A 15,532-nucleotide genomic window follows, 5' to 3' on the forward strand; every position below is an offset into this window, starting at 1 on the left:
AACAGAGAAGTACAAATTTCACAAGCAGAGAGAAGTCCATCGACATTGCACTCTGCAAAAACCTAAGTTTCCATTATCAACTCAACAAGTTTTATCGTTTATATATATAAAAAAATACAGAGAGAAGTCCATGCTATGGCATCATAAAGGGTCTTCTCTGAGAACACAAATAGCACTTTTCTATAACTTTATTGGAATTGAGTTTCCATGGAAGAAGAAGAAGAGGATACACATACACACACACAAGCGAGAGGTTTCAGTACTTTGACATGATTTGCCAGTAGAGTTCCTTTGGAGCTGCACAACAATGCAACATAAACTTCAGCTTCTTTTGTTTAGTTTTATGGAACCAGAGACATGGGGGTTGTGTTTGGTAATGAGTCACACTTACCAGGCAAACCGGTGAAAATCTCAAACTGCGCGTAAGCCTGCCTCACAAACATCTCTGACCCCGACACAGTTATTGCTCTACATTCTTCTGCTTCCCGTAACAGTCGTGTGATTCTTGGAGTATAAACCGCATCAAAGACTAGTGCGTAGTGCTTCAATGCATCCTGAGGAAACAAAAAGAAGCTATATATATTAAAGATTTTTCAAGAGAGTCCTTCCTTGATAATAGAAAGTGTTGTTACAAGGAGAGCTAACCTTGGAGATGGGAGTCTCATCAACATTTGGTTGCATACCCATAGACGTGGTATTAGCCAGTACCATGCCATCTTCTGGGTGAAAGTTATCTAAATCCGTGAGAGATAACGCTCTGCCTCCAATTGCTTCTGCGAGTTCTACTGCTCTTTCTTCAAAACACACACAACACCAAGAACAAAGGAATCATATCATCAGTTACTACCGCCAACAAGACGATAAAAAGGAGATAAAGATGATGAAGAGTGGTGTCAAGGCCAAGCTTGACTGGTAATAGAATGTTTAAAAGTGTTCATAAAGGGAAAAAGAAACATATGTATTGTACCGTAAGTTCGATTAGCAATGACAACTTTGGCCCCCTTCTCTTTTCCACCAGCACCAATAACCACCACTGTTTTACCAGCCAACGGCGAAGAAGAAGAAGAAGGTACACTGCTTGGATCACTTGACCCTTACCAAAATTAAAAAGATTGCATGAGTAAAACCGAAAGGAGCAACAACAGGTTAATGCTGTGAACATAGAACTTACTTCTAAGCCCATCCTCAATAGCAGAAATGGAACCAATACAATCCGTGTTGTAACCCAGCAACTTTCCGTCGCTTTGCCTCCTTAGTATAGTGTTCACAGCTCCTATAGACTGTTAAAAAATATTATAAACCAAAACATTCAGAGTGAGGCAGGATGACTATTAACCACTGTTAAAAAAATCACTAGGCGGTGGTTAGACATTTAAAGGTTTAGGCAAGCACTTAGACCAATATTTTTAAACGCCTAAACCGATTTTTCAATTTGCAAAAAAAGGAATTGTATTTCTGATTTTTAGAACATTGTTATTTACTCTATCTGGTGGTTATTAGCAAAACGGACCTTTGCCAATGGATCAACCTCATCACAACACTTCAATGCATCTTCTTTGTGAGGAATTGTACAGCTGCAGGTAACAAAAGATTTAACATTATTCATCCAAAAATGATTATGTTCATTACTTCAGAAATTCTATAGCTAAACCTGAATCCAGCGAAATCAGAGGATGAGTATGTTTTGAGGAAGCTAGCAAGATCATCAACTAAGAGGTGAACATATACACCGTTAAAATCAACTGACTTGAAAGCTTGGTTGTGAACAATAGGTGATTTGCTGTGACTGACAGGCTTCCCAATGATTCCATACACTTTAGTGTCAGGACCAATTCTTCTGAAGTTGTAAAGATCCAACAGCTCCTTGATCGTTGGTTGACCAGGCGCTGAAACTTTTCCAGATTCTAAGGTGCCAAAGGTCAAATATCCACCAAATTTGGAGCAGAGGATACGAGACATTAGACCTCTTTCACCCATTACAAGTCCTATTGTTGGAACCTGAAAGAGAATCACATTCAGAGATCAGAAGCAAAAGCTTGATTCTACTTTAATGCAACTTACTTGAGCATTTGAAGTTATGTGGAACATGCGAGCAACATCTGTGATGTCCACAGCTGTAGTAGCGATTTTCACAATGTCAGCTCCGGACTGTTGTATTCTTAGAGCGAGGTCACTGAGATCTTCAACGGAAGGTGTACACTGATAGTTGTGTGACGAAACAATTACTCTGAAGTTTTCAGGCTTCTTCTCTTTAATAGACTTGATGAACTCACTTGCAACCTTAAACATACAAATACGAAGTTAGGAGAGAAACCAATTAGCATCAAAACATTCTTTAGTTTTTAACTATGGTAACCTGAAGTTCAACATCAATGTAATCAGCTCCAAGTTCCATGGCTAAACGGAGCGCATCAAGCCGCTCCTTTTCATCACCTTCGTACTGACCACCTTCCCATTTTGGCCTACAGAGAAGTCATCATACAAACACAATAACATTACTAATACTACAAGCATAAGAACTAGCCCATAACTTTAGAGGATAAGAAGGCAGCATCAGTCATCAAAAGCTCAACAGTAGCGGACACAAGAAGTTCCATATCAGACACAATAAAAGTCTCAAGCTTGAGCACACACACACATAGACACGCACATACATATACAAACCTGTAGGTGAATAGAGTGGGAAGAGGAGATTTTTGTATTATAATTTTCAAATCCTCAAGAGGGTTGAACTCTTTAAGACTATCCAATCGAATCTCCACCAAATCTGCACCCAGTTCCTGAGCTTTGCACGTTTCAATCACCATCTCTTCTACTGAATCCCCCATCACCGGAGCACAGATCAAGCTCGGATTTTTCGCAAGTTTTTGACTTCCTATCTCCGTCTCCATGGAGCCTGAAGCCACCTAAGGTCAACAAAAAAACAGGATAGCGTTACACAATCGTTCTCTATAGCACTGTCCGAAACAGAACAGAATCACTAAACTAAACGGAACATAACCAAATGAGAATTAAACTAAGAGGAGAATCACTGACATAGACATTGCTTGGTTTCATGGTTCGACGTCGTCGTTGATCGGATAATTCTACCGGAACCGGCACACTTCTGATTTGTAGGGAAGAGAGTTTGGTGGAGAAGAGGTTCGATTTGAAGCGGGCGGATAGAAGACGGAGGTTAGCGACGGGGGTTGGTGACGGTCGTGGGGAGGTGAGTGCGTGAGGAGGAGGGTTGGTGAGACGAACACTAGCTGAAGAAGAAGCCATTGAGACGTCGTAAAAAAGAAAACTGAACCTTCCCAAAAAAAAATGGTGTTTTTTTCATTTTTATACATTAGACCAAAATGGTAGGTGAGGGTGACAACATTAGGTGGAAAACAAAAGGTATGTACTTTTATTTCATTTTATTTTATTTATTTCGCAATAACAAGTTTTTCTGACAGACGATTATGAAATCAGAAGTTTTGGAGTAACGACAGAAAAAACTGTTGGAAATGTTACAAAACGGAGTGATATTACTACATTACTACTCTCATGGTAGTGGCTCTTCAAATGAAACACCTGTTAGTTTAACTTGTTTTTGTTTGGTTTCAGCAACACACAACAGAAAAGTCAGTTGAAAGACACAATTGATGTAGAAGAACCAGAAGGTCAAGCTAACTTTCTCTGTCTATACACTCGCTCTGCTGACTTTTTTTTTCCAGAGAACCTATTACTCATTGAGAAGATTGTGTTACAAGGTGGAGATCCTTTTAACTACTAAAGAAGTAGAAGAAAAGGAGTGTTTTTGTTTGATGTTAAAGGTGTCTTAGACATTTTGATTCGTTGAGCGTTATTCAGTTGTTTTGTTTAATCTTCAGGGTTTCTCAACATGGAGCAGAAGAGAGACTTCAACAGATTACTCAGGGCTTGTGGGAAGTGTGGCCGCAACGACATCAAAAGCATTGCCTCTTAGATGGAAGGTAAAACAGAGGAAGAAGTAGAAAGATACGCCCAAGTATTCAAAGAGCGGTACAAGGAGCTCAACGGTATGTACCACAAAAAGGAGCTTATGCCCACATTTCCCCTCTGAATTTCCAGACAATGGATAGAATGCTTAAGAACATTGAGTCAAGAATCTCTAGGAAAGATGAAACCACGAAAAAGCCTTAGGAAAGAAACTGGATTGCTACAGAAACCCTTGGCTTGGAACAGAAGATTCATGCTGAATCATTCTCCTCCAGATTCAACAAACCTAAAGGACGACTAAAATAAACAGGGGGATGTAATGGGATCGTGTGAATAAAGGCCATTTATTAGTAATAATCGTTGTTCAAGAAAGCAAAAGAACAAGAGAGACATATGGCCGTATGAGAGAGTATATTTTTGATGTATGGACAAATGGTAAAATGACAGAAGCTTTTGGTATTGGTCTCTCTCTCCTTCTGCTTCCATCAAATCTTCAGACCCCATTAATAATCTTCCTTTTCTCTTTTCTTAATGTTGAAGAATCTGAGGACATTTTCCTCTTTTTTTTTTAACTTGAAGAAGTCTTAGCTTCTATGCTGCCACTAACACTAGCCGAGTCACCACCCGTCTCAGCTGGCTCTTGACTGCTCAAGCCACTAACCATAGGAGAAGACACTACAGCAGTCACAGCCTCTGTGGTGGGTTCATTGCTTGAGCTAACAGGAGCTGATGCGCCGCTTAGTGTTGATGAACCAATTGGGTATGGAGCTACAGGCATATCCGTTAACGAAGAAGCAGACGGGCTGTAGCTGAGTGAAGAAGCCATCGAGTGATCAAACTTACACGCCGGTCCAAACTTGCAGATCCCATGTTGCGCAAAGTGAGTGCATTGCGCTGTGCCCTGTGTGTCACAAAACATATTATTCAAGAACTTGTCCCATCCCAAAAACATTATCATATTGTGTCCATAACAAGACTTACTGGACGAAGCGGAAGGCCAATGGGGCTGAGGAGAACGCCAGTATTAGTCTGAACTGCATCTAGAGGATGATGGTATCTACACGAAGCTCCAAACTTACAGTCTCCGGTTCTCATGAAGTACTGACACTCTGGCTGATCAGGTCTCTGAGGGAAAGGTTCTTCTCTCGAAGTAGTCAAGGAAGGTCCACCGGATTGGTATGTTCCTGTATAAGCAGTCCCTGAAGGAGATAACGGCGCCATTCCATAAACAGAGCTTGTTCCAATAGACGGTTGTGTTTTAGTTCCGGGAGAAGGCATTGCAGTTAAAGAGGCCTAAAAGAATCAACTGATTCGTTAAACAAAAAAAGTAGCAAATGAAGAATGTTCTTTACAGGCCTGGTCATTTTACATGGACCCCAAACCTGAACCGGAACCAAAAATACAGATTCGGGCTGGGTCCGGATCTAGGCTAATGTACCTATTGGGTATATTTTTTTTGAACCAGCGGGTCTCGGTTCGGGTCCGGGTCCTACACGAGACCCGTTCGGGAACCTGAAACTTCTAATATATCTTAGGTATATTTGGGTGCTTGGGTATATTTTTGGTTTTACGGATATTTTTTAACGTTACAGATTCGGGTTTTTAGGTATAGTTTCCAGTTTCAGGTAAAATTTTAGATTTTCAGACGGGGAGGTAGTCCGGGCCTTAGGCCCAACTAATCCCAGAGCCATGTACAAGTGCCGGTTGCTAAATCCCTTCCCTAGGTTATCAAGCGTACTCGAACTGGAGACCTCTAGCACAAGTGCCTTAGGTCAGCCAGCTCGTCATGGGTACAAATGAAGAATGTTAAAAAAGGCTGAGTTGAAGGAGTTACCGGGTAAGGATTCCAATTAGGGTATGTAACCATTCCTGGAGGCAGAACCATTGGTGGGCCGTAAGGGCTTGGAAGATAAGAACCAGGTAATAGAGAAGGCCTTGTTAAAACTAAACCATATTGTTGAGAAGAAGGCATTGGTTGAGATTGAAGCGTTGGATAAATAGTCTGTGTCTGTGGCTGCTGCTGCTGTGGCTGAGGCACAGGATGGTTGAATCTACAGGTTAAACCAAATTTACACTGGCCGGTTCTCATGTAATAAGAACACTCTTTCTCTCCCTGTAATCAAAGTTTCAGAGAAGATTTTAAGAGATCATAACAATACAAATGTGTGTATGATCAGTAAACCAATAGAGAGATGACAGAACACTAACCGGACGTAATGGATATCCTAAATAGCTTAGAGAGACAGGCGCAACGGAACCACCTCCTTGTCTAGGATGATGATACTTGCAAGAACCACCGTACTTACACGTTCCCGTTCGCATAAAATGCTGATCAAACAAACAAACAAACAAAAACGATCTAGTCCGGTTTGGATTGTTTCATCATAAAGACAGAGATTGAGTTATTACAAAACCTGACAAACCGGTTGTCCCATTCTCTCCGGTAAAGCTCCATCTCCTCCTCCTCCTCTGACTCCTCCAATAACCTAAACACCAAATCAATGATTCAACTAACTGATCTGAAACTCAAGATAGTGAATCTAAATTGGGAAACTTTATTACCGCTCCACGATCTCGCGGGTGATTAAACCGGCATCTTGACCCGTACCCGCAAACGCCGGTTCGCAAGTAATAAATACAATCAGGCTCATTTGATCGCTCCGGGTACGCTTCTCCACCGCCGGTTAACCCTAACCGCCACATCGAACCTACAAAAATAAAACACGCATTTTTAGAAACAGAATCCTCCGATGAATCAAAGGCGCTGCATTTACGTTACCTTCGACTCTAGTTTCGCCTCCGTGAGAGGTCCATTCAATCGACGGATCCGATCGCGACCCTTCTTCACCGGCGCGACCGTACCGCTCCATTTTCCGACAAACCCCACAACACACAGACACGAAAGGAACGATCTTTTCTGGTTTTGTCGGAATGTCAGAAAGCTCCGATCGAAGAAGAAAGAGTGTTGTCGGAAAATCTGAGAGGAAAAACTCAGATCGTGGTTTTGCTTCCACACCACTCTCTCTCTCAGTCGCTTGATCTCTCTCTCTCTCTACCCTCAAAGCTACAAACTTATTTTGAACTGCAAAGAAAATATAATATCTTTTTTTATATAAGAAAGATTATTATTATTATTATTTGTTCTTTTTGGAAGGGGGTGATGGGAGGTTTTGATCTTTCTTTATGCGTGGTCGCCTTTTTCGTGGGTGTTTTGCCGGTGGTGGTTAATATACGCGCCAAACATATCAGCATTTTACTCACTTCCCTTTATTCTATTATTATTTTTTATATATTCTCTTTTTAACATTTACGAAAAAAATATCAAAAAAAAAATATTTTTGATGATTCGGAAAATATTTTGTGAGGTAAAAATTTTGAGTACATAAACTACAATTACAAAGTTTAAACTCAGGTTTAGTATTTATACAAAAGCTTATCTCCAACACTAGCTGCCATATTAGGTGGTACTTTAAATAATTTAGTCTACATAACTTGACCTATTTTATTTGTTGTTTATTTGTGCATTTACGTATAGGAAAGGGATGTTGATTAGATTTTAGTATAGATAAGTACATTACTAGATTTTAGAAAGTTTTGTATGGCCAAGTTCGTTTCCATTTTAATATCATTGGTGCAACTATTCTAAGAAAATGCAGCTTTCTTAAGTCACTCGTGATTGTCTCTACAGTTGCGTAACAATGCTTAGTTGTTTCAGTAATATCACAGTGGCAAGTTAGGATCAGAACTATTTAAGAGAAATCAAGAACATTTTGATATAATAATGTTTGGGAGATAAAAGTGTATTGTATTTTCTAAATGTTGTGTTCATATTGTTAATATTTGGTTTTTCATAACCATGGTCCAGAAAATGATCTAAATAACTATTAAGTTGCTTGTTTAAGTGTTCATAAAAAGTTTGGTCAGTTGTATTGGTTATAGTTATAATTTGTTTGTAGTTTGTATAATCTACCATTTTTAAAAAAAAATATCATCGAATAGTTTTTTTTGTGGGTTTAAGTTATTGGCCGTAATAAATCTCAATTATTTGTTTTAAAACACTAAGACGAACTATTTTTTTATAACGTCTGATTTATTACTTCAATTGGAGATTACATAGTCATTATGCAAAAGCATAATTTATAATAGTATTAAATAGTATCTTTGAAACATGTTAGTACTTAATTTATAATAGTATGTTAATGTTGTTTTGAAAATTTATATTCCAAAAATTAAATAGAAAATCAATATAGCCTATTTTTTTTTTAAATGTTATTTTTATACATGACCATCGATTAATTTTATCTAAAATATTCAAAAGAACGGTTTAAGAAGATTTAGACTTAAAAAGTTGCATATACTATTATATCAACAAAAGAAAACATATACTAATAATTGTATATTCATATATATTTCGTTTGAAAATACTTATATATATTATTTCTCCAAGGTTAAAAAAAAACTTTCATTTTCCTTATTTTTTCAAAAAAAATAATAATTTGGATTTATTATAGCGTCTGAAGTTCAGTTACTTAGACATGCGCGTGAGATAATCTAGAAGTCTATTTGCGAGCAATAAAATCACTTAAAAGAAGTCAAAATGGTTTGGTCATGAAATGACCAATCTAACGGCAACAAAAAGCAGTTAGCTGATAACCAACGGTCTAGATGTACTCCAAAATAACTGTCCATTAAACTGCTGACCAAACGAACCCGAAGGCTCCTCGAGTGTAGTAGGTAAAGCAGCCCATTCTCTTCATAAAGTTCAAATTAACTTTTTTTTCTGCTCGATGAGAATTTAATTTGAACAACAAAAACCAAACATAATCAATTCAGTCCATTAGTTACAATTTGATTGAGTCTAATTATTTTCTTACAACAAAAGTTCATATTTGTCTAGTATTTAAAATAGTAGATTCTTATATATTTGTATGGTGTTAAAGAAGCTACTAAAGGTTCTTGGTATATTTACCAATGTCACTGATGGAATCAATTTGGATATGTTACTTATTTGAAATTATTAATAAAAACCTCAAGATCTTGCACACCAAAAGACATTTCATATCAAATACGAATAATCAAATTTTGAACTTAGCTTTAGTAATCTATATATAAAAAAATGTTTAATGATTGAGACCAAACTTCAGATACTTCGTAAGCTATTGCGTATCAATCTGTCACTTCACTGCAAGAAAATTAAGCTTTTCCGATTTGTAAAGTTGAAAAGTGAAAATTAGTCAGCCCTAATGAGCATAAAAGCATTTTTGCGAAAGAAGTTTAGAGTAATAGTAATAATAATAATAAGCTGATAAACTTGTGTACTAAAATGAAGAATAAAAATGGTATATGGTTTGACTTGGACAGGAATGAGACACATGTGACCAGCTTTTGAAGATTATGTTATTCCCCAAAGGATCTTTGGGGCCATAACATCCCCTCCTTTCTTCATCTACCAAATGTCGGCGAGCAAATTTACTTTTCTTGTTCTCTTTAAATATTAAAAATTTCCAGTACACATAATTGTATAAGTTTAAAATTACTTTAAACTATAATATTGAATGGAGTAAGGCACCATAACATCCTTGTCTTGCTTGTTGCATGACGTGTGGAAAATATAATATTGTTGGGAGTATTTTGATTAGTATACAAGAAAACTATACAAGTACTTTCGTTCTTTTTTTCTTGCTGGCAGCAACTATACACAAGTACTTACGTACTTTAAATGTTACTATTTTAGTAATAACAATAATTCAACTAGAGCAATGCCAATGACGAAATCTATAAGCACATCACATCTGAAGCTTTTCAACCATTTGAGTTCAAAATTCATCTTAAGACAGGCATATATAAACTCCTCAAGATATTCGAAGTTGCATTTTCAATTTTCATCCACAGTTTATCTGCTTCTTCCAAAAACCTTTGAGGACATGAATACTGAATACACATAAACATTGACTCATAAAGATTGTAGAATCATTTTCTGTGGGTAAACAACAAAAAGAAAGAGATGCCACACGATTAACCTTTATTCTTTATGTTTTTTTATTTCATATTCTGAAGCTTGAGAGTTTTGTAGCACATCTTGATCAGAGGATACCTTATAAAATTTATAAAAGGTCCAAGGAACAAGTCAACAACACATATATTCTAATATATAATAAAACACACATATATTCTAAAATGTAATAAAACACACATATTCCAAAATGTTATTCCTTATCCAGACAGCAGCACAGAGATTATATACCTCAAAATCTTCAAATCGAGTCTTGGACGTGTTGAATTGATGTTTCTCCTTTCCAAAATCCCTGAACAAAAACCTTAAGATTATGCTTTGATTCCTTCTTATCAAGAAACATTTATAAATTTCATAAAATCAAATGCTCTAATAACACAACAGCCTTAAGCAACCATATTCCAAATTAATTATCTCCAAAGAAGCAAATGGATTAAACCCTTCTCTCGTCGAAGTTATAAATTACAACTCATGATCAGAAAAAAAATAGAATAGTACTCAGAACTTACTCTAGAGTATAGAGAGATGTGTCTAGAGCGCTTTAGGACGGCCAACTTGAGATGATTGTGATACCAAAAAGAACATTATGGTATGTAACTAAAGTGACCAATCTGATCCAAATAACAAAGAAATCTGGTCCAGATAACAAAGAAATGTACAGTTTTAAAACGGGTCTGTGTTCTATTTAAAAGGCCCAATCTGGTCCAAAAGAAACATATGATAAAAGTTACAAAACTATATTGACCAATCAAAACTCCCATTATATTCCACAATGTTAATGTTATGAAGTACTATCAAGTATTGGCTCCACTTATAGTTAAAAATGAAACACAATGATAAAAAATACTCATTCCGTTCCACAATATAAGATGTTTTTTTTTTGAATAAATGCAATATAAGATGTTTTAGAGAAATTTTAATGTTTCAAAATATAAGATGTTTTGATAATTCTAAAGTATTTTAATTTTATTGAAAATTGATCAACCAATTATATTTTACTGTATTATTTATGATTGGTTAATTTATATTTAATTTATACTGTTTAATAATATTATCTTTTTAAAAGGTAACTTTTTTTAATTCTTGTTCATTTAATCAAAACATCTTATATTAAAAAAACAGAAGAAGTACTGTAAAGAGAAATATAGCGGCATGTGGGAATGCATATTTTATATTGTAGCTTAAAATCAAGAGTTCCTATTGGCTACTTGAGAATATTTTTTTGAAATATATTGGTACATTTCGGCTTAAAATCTTAATTTATTTATGGCATCTTTAATTTTGACCAATGACATGCCATCCACGAGCCGATTAAGACAGGTGAACTATGATTAGAAATGACTGCATGATTACATAGATTAATAAAGAGGAACGAGGTGTCAAATGTCGAAAACGGTTGATGGTTGAAGGTCTAACAAAAAAAGGCTGCATTAAGAATTTAAGATTTAATTTTACTAAAACCAAAAAAGACCCATTATTCAGTCTTATTATATGTAAAAGGCCTTCTTTAGGGTTAGAAATTCATATTTTTGCCATATCATATACATCCTTAGGTTAAGCATTCACTTTAGGATAGAGTCAAACAAAATCATCCTTTAGGTTTGGCTTTAGGTTAGCTGACGTTTTGAATTTGGTTTAAGTTGGTTGGATTGGATACATGCATCTCTAATTTTCAACTCCTGCTGAGGCTTCAACTCTTTTATTTAAGAGGTTGGAACACCATGAATCTCGACCGGACATATTCTCAGAACACGTGATTTGTTATCCTTTCTTAAACTAAGCCCCTGCAGTTTGACAAAATGACCCTTATAGCAATTATTTAACTACAACACTTCTCAAAAAAAAATTATTTAACTACAACAGAGAGCACAATTATTTTTCGTTTGGATCAAGTAATTTATTATATAGTATTGTGTCGGTATTAGTGAGGAATATCCGAATCTATATCACTAGAAAAGAGCACCAAAGTTCCAAAAACTACAATGATGCTTTTATGCCGACCCAAGAAAAGATGCTTTATCCAATCGTATAGACCATGTATCGTGCCGTAACATCCCGAACTCAAACGTGTGTTTTGTACCATGGTTTCAATTGTTGTGAAAAAAAAATTACTAATGAAAATTTTGACTAGAGGATATACACGTACAAACTATATTCTAAAGTTTGCGGTTCAACTCTTAACATTATATATCTCATAACACACAATCCAAGTCGTATGGTACACGTCTAACGCACCGACATTGAATTTTCTTAGGCCTCAGTTTACCATATCCCCCCAACCTTACGTGCTTGCACGAAACTATAAGTGTTCCTTTATCTAAGGGAAGAACATAAACAAAGAAAAGGGTTTCGTGTGAATCATATCATCACATTGTTTTATTATTGAATACAATTTACAAAGTCAATTTTTTTTTAGCTTTTCTGTACAAAGGTCAGCTAACAAGAGCTGACATTCATTATTCACAAATAATATGTCAAACAAACGGATTATTCAGAAAACGAGCTTTTCAAATATTAAAGCAACGAATCTTTTTTTTTGGGTTAGCCGAATGTCTTCTCAGTGCTGTACGTCATGTAGAGGAAACCATCTTCTTCCTTGAAAGTATTGTACAAAGAGTCCATGCGAGCAGCTGCAAGAATCAAGAGAATAGTCAACGGTCTATTAATGGATGTTTTATTATTGAGAAAGTCTTAAACATGGATGGTGCTTGATTAGGTACCTGTTTGAGGAAGTGTGTTCTGTACAAAAACAAACAGAGCTTTAGATGGATCTAACTGTAGTCTATTGCTTAGCATGTGAATGAAATGTCCAACAGTCATGTCTCGTGGGACCAAGAACCTGCATACATCAAAATGTGATTCATTCAATATATATAATGTATTTGATCGTATCTCATATTTGATATATATTCACTTTAATCCAACAGGTTAGGTGATGACACACAACTTACTTGCTCTTCTCCATGTCAGGGAGGTCTGCATTTGAATATTTCTCAATGATCACCTATAATAATGAACCCATAGTAAAAAAAAAACATAATGCTGTAATTAACCATGGAATACCAAAAATAAAATAAAAATACTATAAAGACATAATTTCACATGTTCAGATCCAGGGAAGAGTCTACTCTCCAACAAAGAGTTTAAATATGTAAGGCCAATACCTCTTAATGATTCCAAAAAAAGATAAAATAAAAATGACTAAAAAAGAAAAAGGTTGACTCAATCATTAGATGACGTTGTAGAGTTATCATCAATCTTGTTTTAATTTCACTATTAACAAAAAAAAAATATTCAGATGATCTTTCTTTATCGTCACGTCAGATCCCTAAACCTAGAATTTGATTCGAACCCTAGGAGATCCATGATCACACGTCAACCTCAGAAACCAAACAATGATCTCAAGGCATTTAATTAAACTAACCGGAACTCTATCTGGATATTTGGCAATGATGTTGCTCGACTCCTTCAATCTCTCCTCTGCACCATCCAACAAACAAACAAAAAAAGCAAAGACCGATCAAGATCTGCGTACATTTCGTTTCCGCGGGAAAAAAAAATCAAAAACAGAGAGAACAGGAACAAACCAGAGGAGAATTGATCTTTGAATGACTTGACGACGATCCCCATTTTGTTTTTTTTCCGGAGGATGATGACGATCACGAAGCTGTTTGTTTTTTCTTTTTTTCTTTCTGTGGTGGTTCGCTTTGGTTGTTTGTGAAGAAACGGTAGGAGAGAAAGACAGATAGGAAGGTGAGAGAGATGATTTTATAGAATAAAGACAAGTAGTTACCGCAAGGCTGGTTAAAGTTGACATTTCGTCCTCCTCTGAATTCTTGGGCAAGTCAGGGACTTTCTTAATGGGCTGATTATATAATATGTTAGCCCATAAGATATTGCACAGAGAGAAAGGATTCGGTCTTATTTACCCACTTTATTCTCTGACGAACCAAAACAGTCTACATAACAACGTAACTTTTTTTTTTTTGTCACCAACTAACATTCATTCATAGCTCTAGTTTGGTGGGGGCATTAAAGCTACAACCACCTCTTGTTCATACAATCTTAAGGCATTTTTGGCCAGTAAACAGGGCCGGGTCTGAATAGAAACCCATCAAACATGTGCTTGGGGCCCGACGAAAATATAGATATTTTGGGGCCAATTATTTTTCATAAAGAACATGTAACTCTATTGGTTTGGGGCCTAAAAAAGTTTTAGATGGACCCGTGTTCGATTCTCTGCAACTGCATCTTATAATATTATCACTATTTTTTAGAAACAAAGGGCCAAAAATATTTTTTGCTTGTAGGTCAATATTTCTCAGGCCCGGCCCTGCCAGTAAATCAGCCTCCTCATTCCTCTCTCTCGAGATCCAACCAAATACAACATCATCAAAAGCACTAGCAATAATGTGGATATCTTCCACAATTCCATACAGCTCCAAGGAGGAGTTATCACCATTGACAGCCGAAATTAGCTGGCTCGAATCCGATTCAAACAATGCTTCCTTCACTCCATGGAAGCTGCAAGTAGCTACCGCTTCCTTCCGCGCTAAGCCTTCTGCAACTAGGACTGCAACTAGCGCTAAGCCTTCTGCAACTAGGACTGGAAGCTGCAAGTAACTAATAAGTACTAACAACGTAACTTATTAGTTAAAGTTTAAAAGATTTTACATCCAGGTTTGGGATTCAAATTCCAAACTATGTAATTTCTTACAGATTACAGAAAATCCAAGTTTTAAGTCTCAGAATCCTCATAAAGTTCTACATCCAAGTTTGGGATTCGAATTAGTATTATCGGTTGTCGAATCGTCTATATAATCTTTCTCGTATCATAATTGTAATATCATAATAAATCAGTGTTAAAAAAAAAAACAAAAACAGTCTTGGATTCCAAAAAGATAATCTAGATACAAAAAGTGTTTCATTTGCTGAAACAAATGTGAGTAAAAAATGAATTATACATTTATACACCATAACATAACCCACATAGAAATCATCTATTGGAAAAAGCAATTGCACTAAAGCCACCATACCATAAAGGATGTATAAGATGAGAACAGAGACTTCTAGGGTTCGGTTATAGTAGATTGTAAAGAAGATGATGAAGAAAAACACTAACTAAATGATCGTAGACACGATCCAGACCTATAAAATATGGTTGGAGTATCAGAGACCACGGATTTGATTAGTAGAATCACTTTGAGAGCCACCAAACTCATCCCAACGTACTTGTAGATAAGGTTTTTTTTTTTTTTTGGTAAAATATTCGTAAATAAGTTGGTTCTCGTCTTTGAAGATTTTAGTCAGTAGTGTGGATCCACATAGCTACTAACTAGTTGGAGTGTGATTTTTGTTGATTTCCAATAATTTAACTACATATTCATTCATATAGATTGTAACTTCAGTTAATGAAAAAAGTAAGTAATTTTTTTTGTTTTAGATTTGATTATCATTAAACCAGAGTATTTTTAAAACATATTTACATAATCTTATGGAGAGTCAAACAATTGTAATGTTTTCATATATAAATCAAATAATACTTTCCGTAAACTCGTTTGTCCCATTCTCTCC

General features: G+C 36.0%; 3 protein-coding genes across 3 annotated transcripts; all 3 read right to left on the minus strand.

The window, feature by feature from the left end:
* Positions 1-3,343, minus strand: LOC103859154 (bifunctional 3-dehydroquinate dehydratase/shikimate dehydrogenase, chloroplastic). Its single transcript, XM_009136646.3, has 11 exons — positions 3,037-3,343; positions 2,665-2,906; positions 2,357-2,462; positions 2,062-2,280; positions 1,652-1,998; positions 1,511-1,574; positions 1,172-1,280; positions 968-1,093; positions 646-794; positions 392-554; positions 1-297 (listed from the first exon to the last, which is right to left on the minus strand). Exons 1-11 carry the CDS (start codon positions 3,262-3,264, stop codon positions 257-259), a joined length of 1,794 nt encoding a protein of 597 aa, XP_009134894.1. The 5' UTR covers positions 3,265-3,343; the 3' UTR covers positions 1-256.
* Positions 3,344-4,267: 924 nt separating this feature from the next.
* On the minus strand, positions 4,268-7,138 carry LOC103859155 (zinc finger CCCH domain-containing protein 34). The gene is made up of 7 exons (XM_009136647.3): positions 6,725-7,138; positions 6,508-6,653; positions 6,360-6,431; positions 6,154-6,273; positions 5,780-6,058; positions 4,927-5,238; positions 4,268-4,846 (listed from the first exon to the last, which is right to left on the minus strand). Exons 1-7 carry the CDS (start codon positions 6,813-6,815, stop codon positions 4,514-4,516), a joined length of 1,353 nt encoding a protein of 450 aa, XP_009134895.1. The 5' UTR covers positions 6,816-7,138; the 3' UTR covers positions 4,268-4,513.
* Positions 7,139-12,291: 5,153 nt separating this feature from the next.
* Positions 12,292-13,932, minus strand: LOC103859157 (autophagy-related protein 8h). The gene is made up of 5 exons (XM_009136648.3): positions 13,546-13,932; positions 13,383-13,438; positions 12,910-12,962; positions 12,679-12,797; positions 12,292-12,588 (listed from the first exon to the last, which is right to left on the minus strand). Exons 1-5 carry the CDS (start codon positions 13,586-13,588, stop codon positions 12,500-12,502), a joined length of 360 nt encoding a protein of 119 aa, XP_009134896.1. The 5' UTR covers positions 13,589-13,932; the 3' UTR covers positions 12,292-12,499.
* Positions 13,933-15,532: the final 1,600 nt, after the last annotated feature.

The sequence above is a fragment of the Brassica rapa genome, chromosome A03, assembly GCF_000309985.2.
Source record: "Brassica rapa cultivar Chiifu-401-42 chromosome A03, CAAS_Brap_v3.01, whole genome shotgun sequence".
Classification (NCBI taxonomy): Eukaryota; Viridiplantae; Streptophyta; class Magnoliopsida; order Brassicales; family Brassicaceae; genus Brassica; species Brassica rapa.

Coding starts and splice junctions, on each gene's coding strand:
- LOC103859154 (XM_009136646.3), bottom strand. CDS start 3,264: ATGGCTTCTTCTTCAGCTAGTGTTCGTCTCACCAACCCTCCTCCTCAC. Junction 2,907..3,036: donor TGAAACCAAGCAATGTCTAT/GTCAGTGATTCT, acceptor TGTTGACCTTAG/GTGGCTTCAGGCTCCATGGA. Junction 555..645: donor ATGAGACTCCCATCTCCAAG/GTTAGCTCTCCT, acceptor TTGTTTCCTCAG/GATGCATTGAAGCACTACGC.
- LOC103859155 (XM_009136647.3), bottom strand. CDS start 6,815: ATGGAGCGGTACGGTCGCGCCGGTGAAGAAGGGTCGCGATCGGATCCG. Junction 6,432..6,507: donor ACCCGCGAGATCGTGGAGCG/GTAATAAAGTTT, acceptor TTTGGTGTTTAG/GTTATTGGAGGAGTCAGAGG. Junction 6,059..6,153: donor TAGGATATCCATTACGTCCG/GTTAGTGTTCTG, acceptor CTTTGATTACAG/GGAGAGAAAGAGTGTTCTTA.
- LOC103859157 (XM_009136648.3), bottom strand. CDS start 13,588: ATGGGGATCGTCGTCAAGTCATTCAAAGATCAATTCTCCTCTG. Junction 13,439..13,545: donor CAAAGATCAATTCTCCTCTG/GTTTGTTCCTGT, acceptor TGGATGGTGCAG/AGGAGAGATTGAAGGAGTCG. Junction 12,798..12,909: donor CCTGACATGGAGAAGAGCAA/GTAAGTTGTGTG, acceptor TGATGTATGCAG/GTTCTTGGTCCCACGAGACA.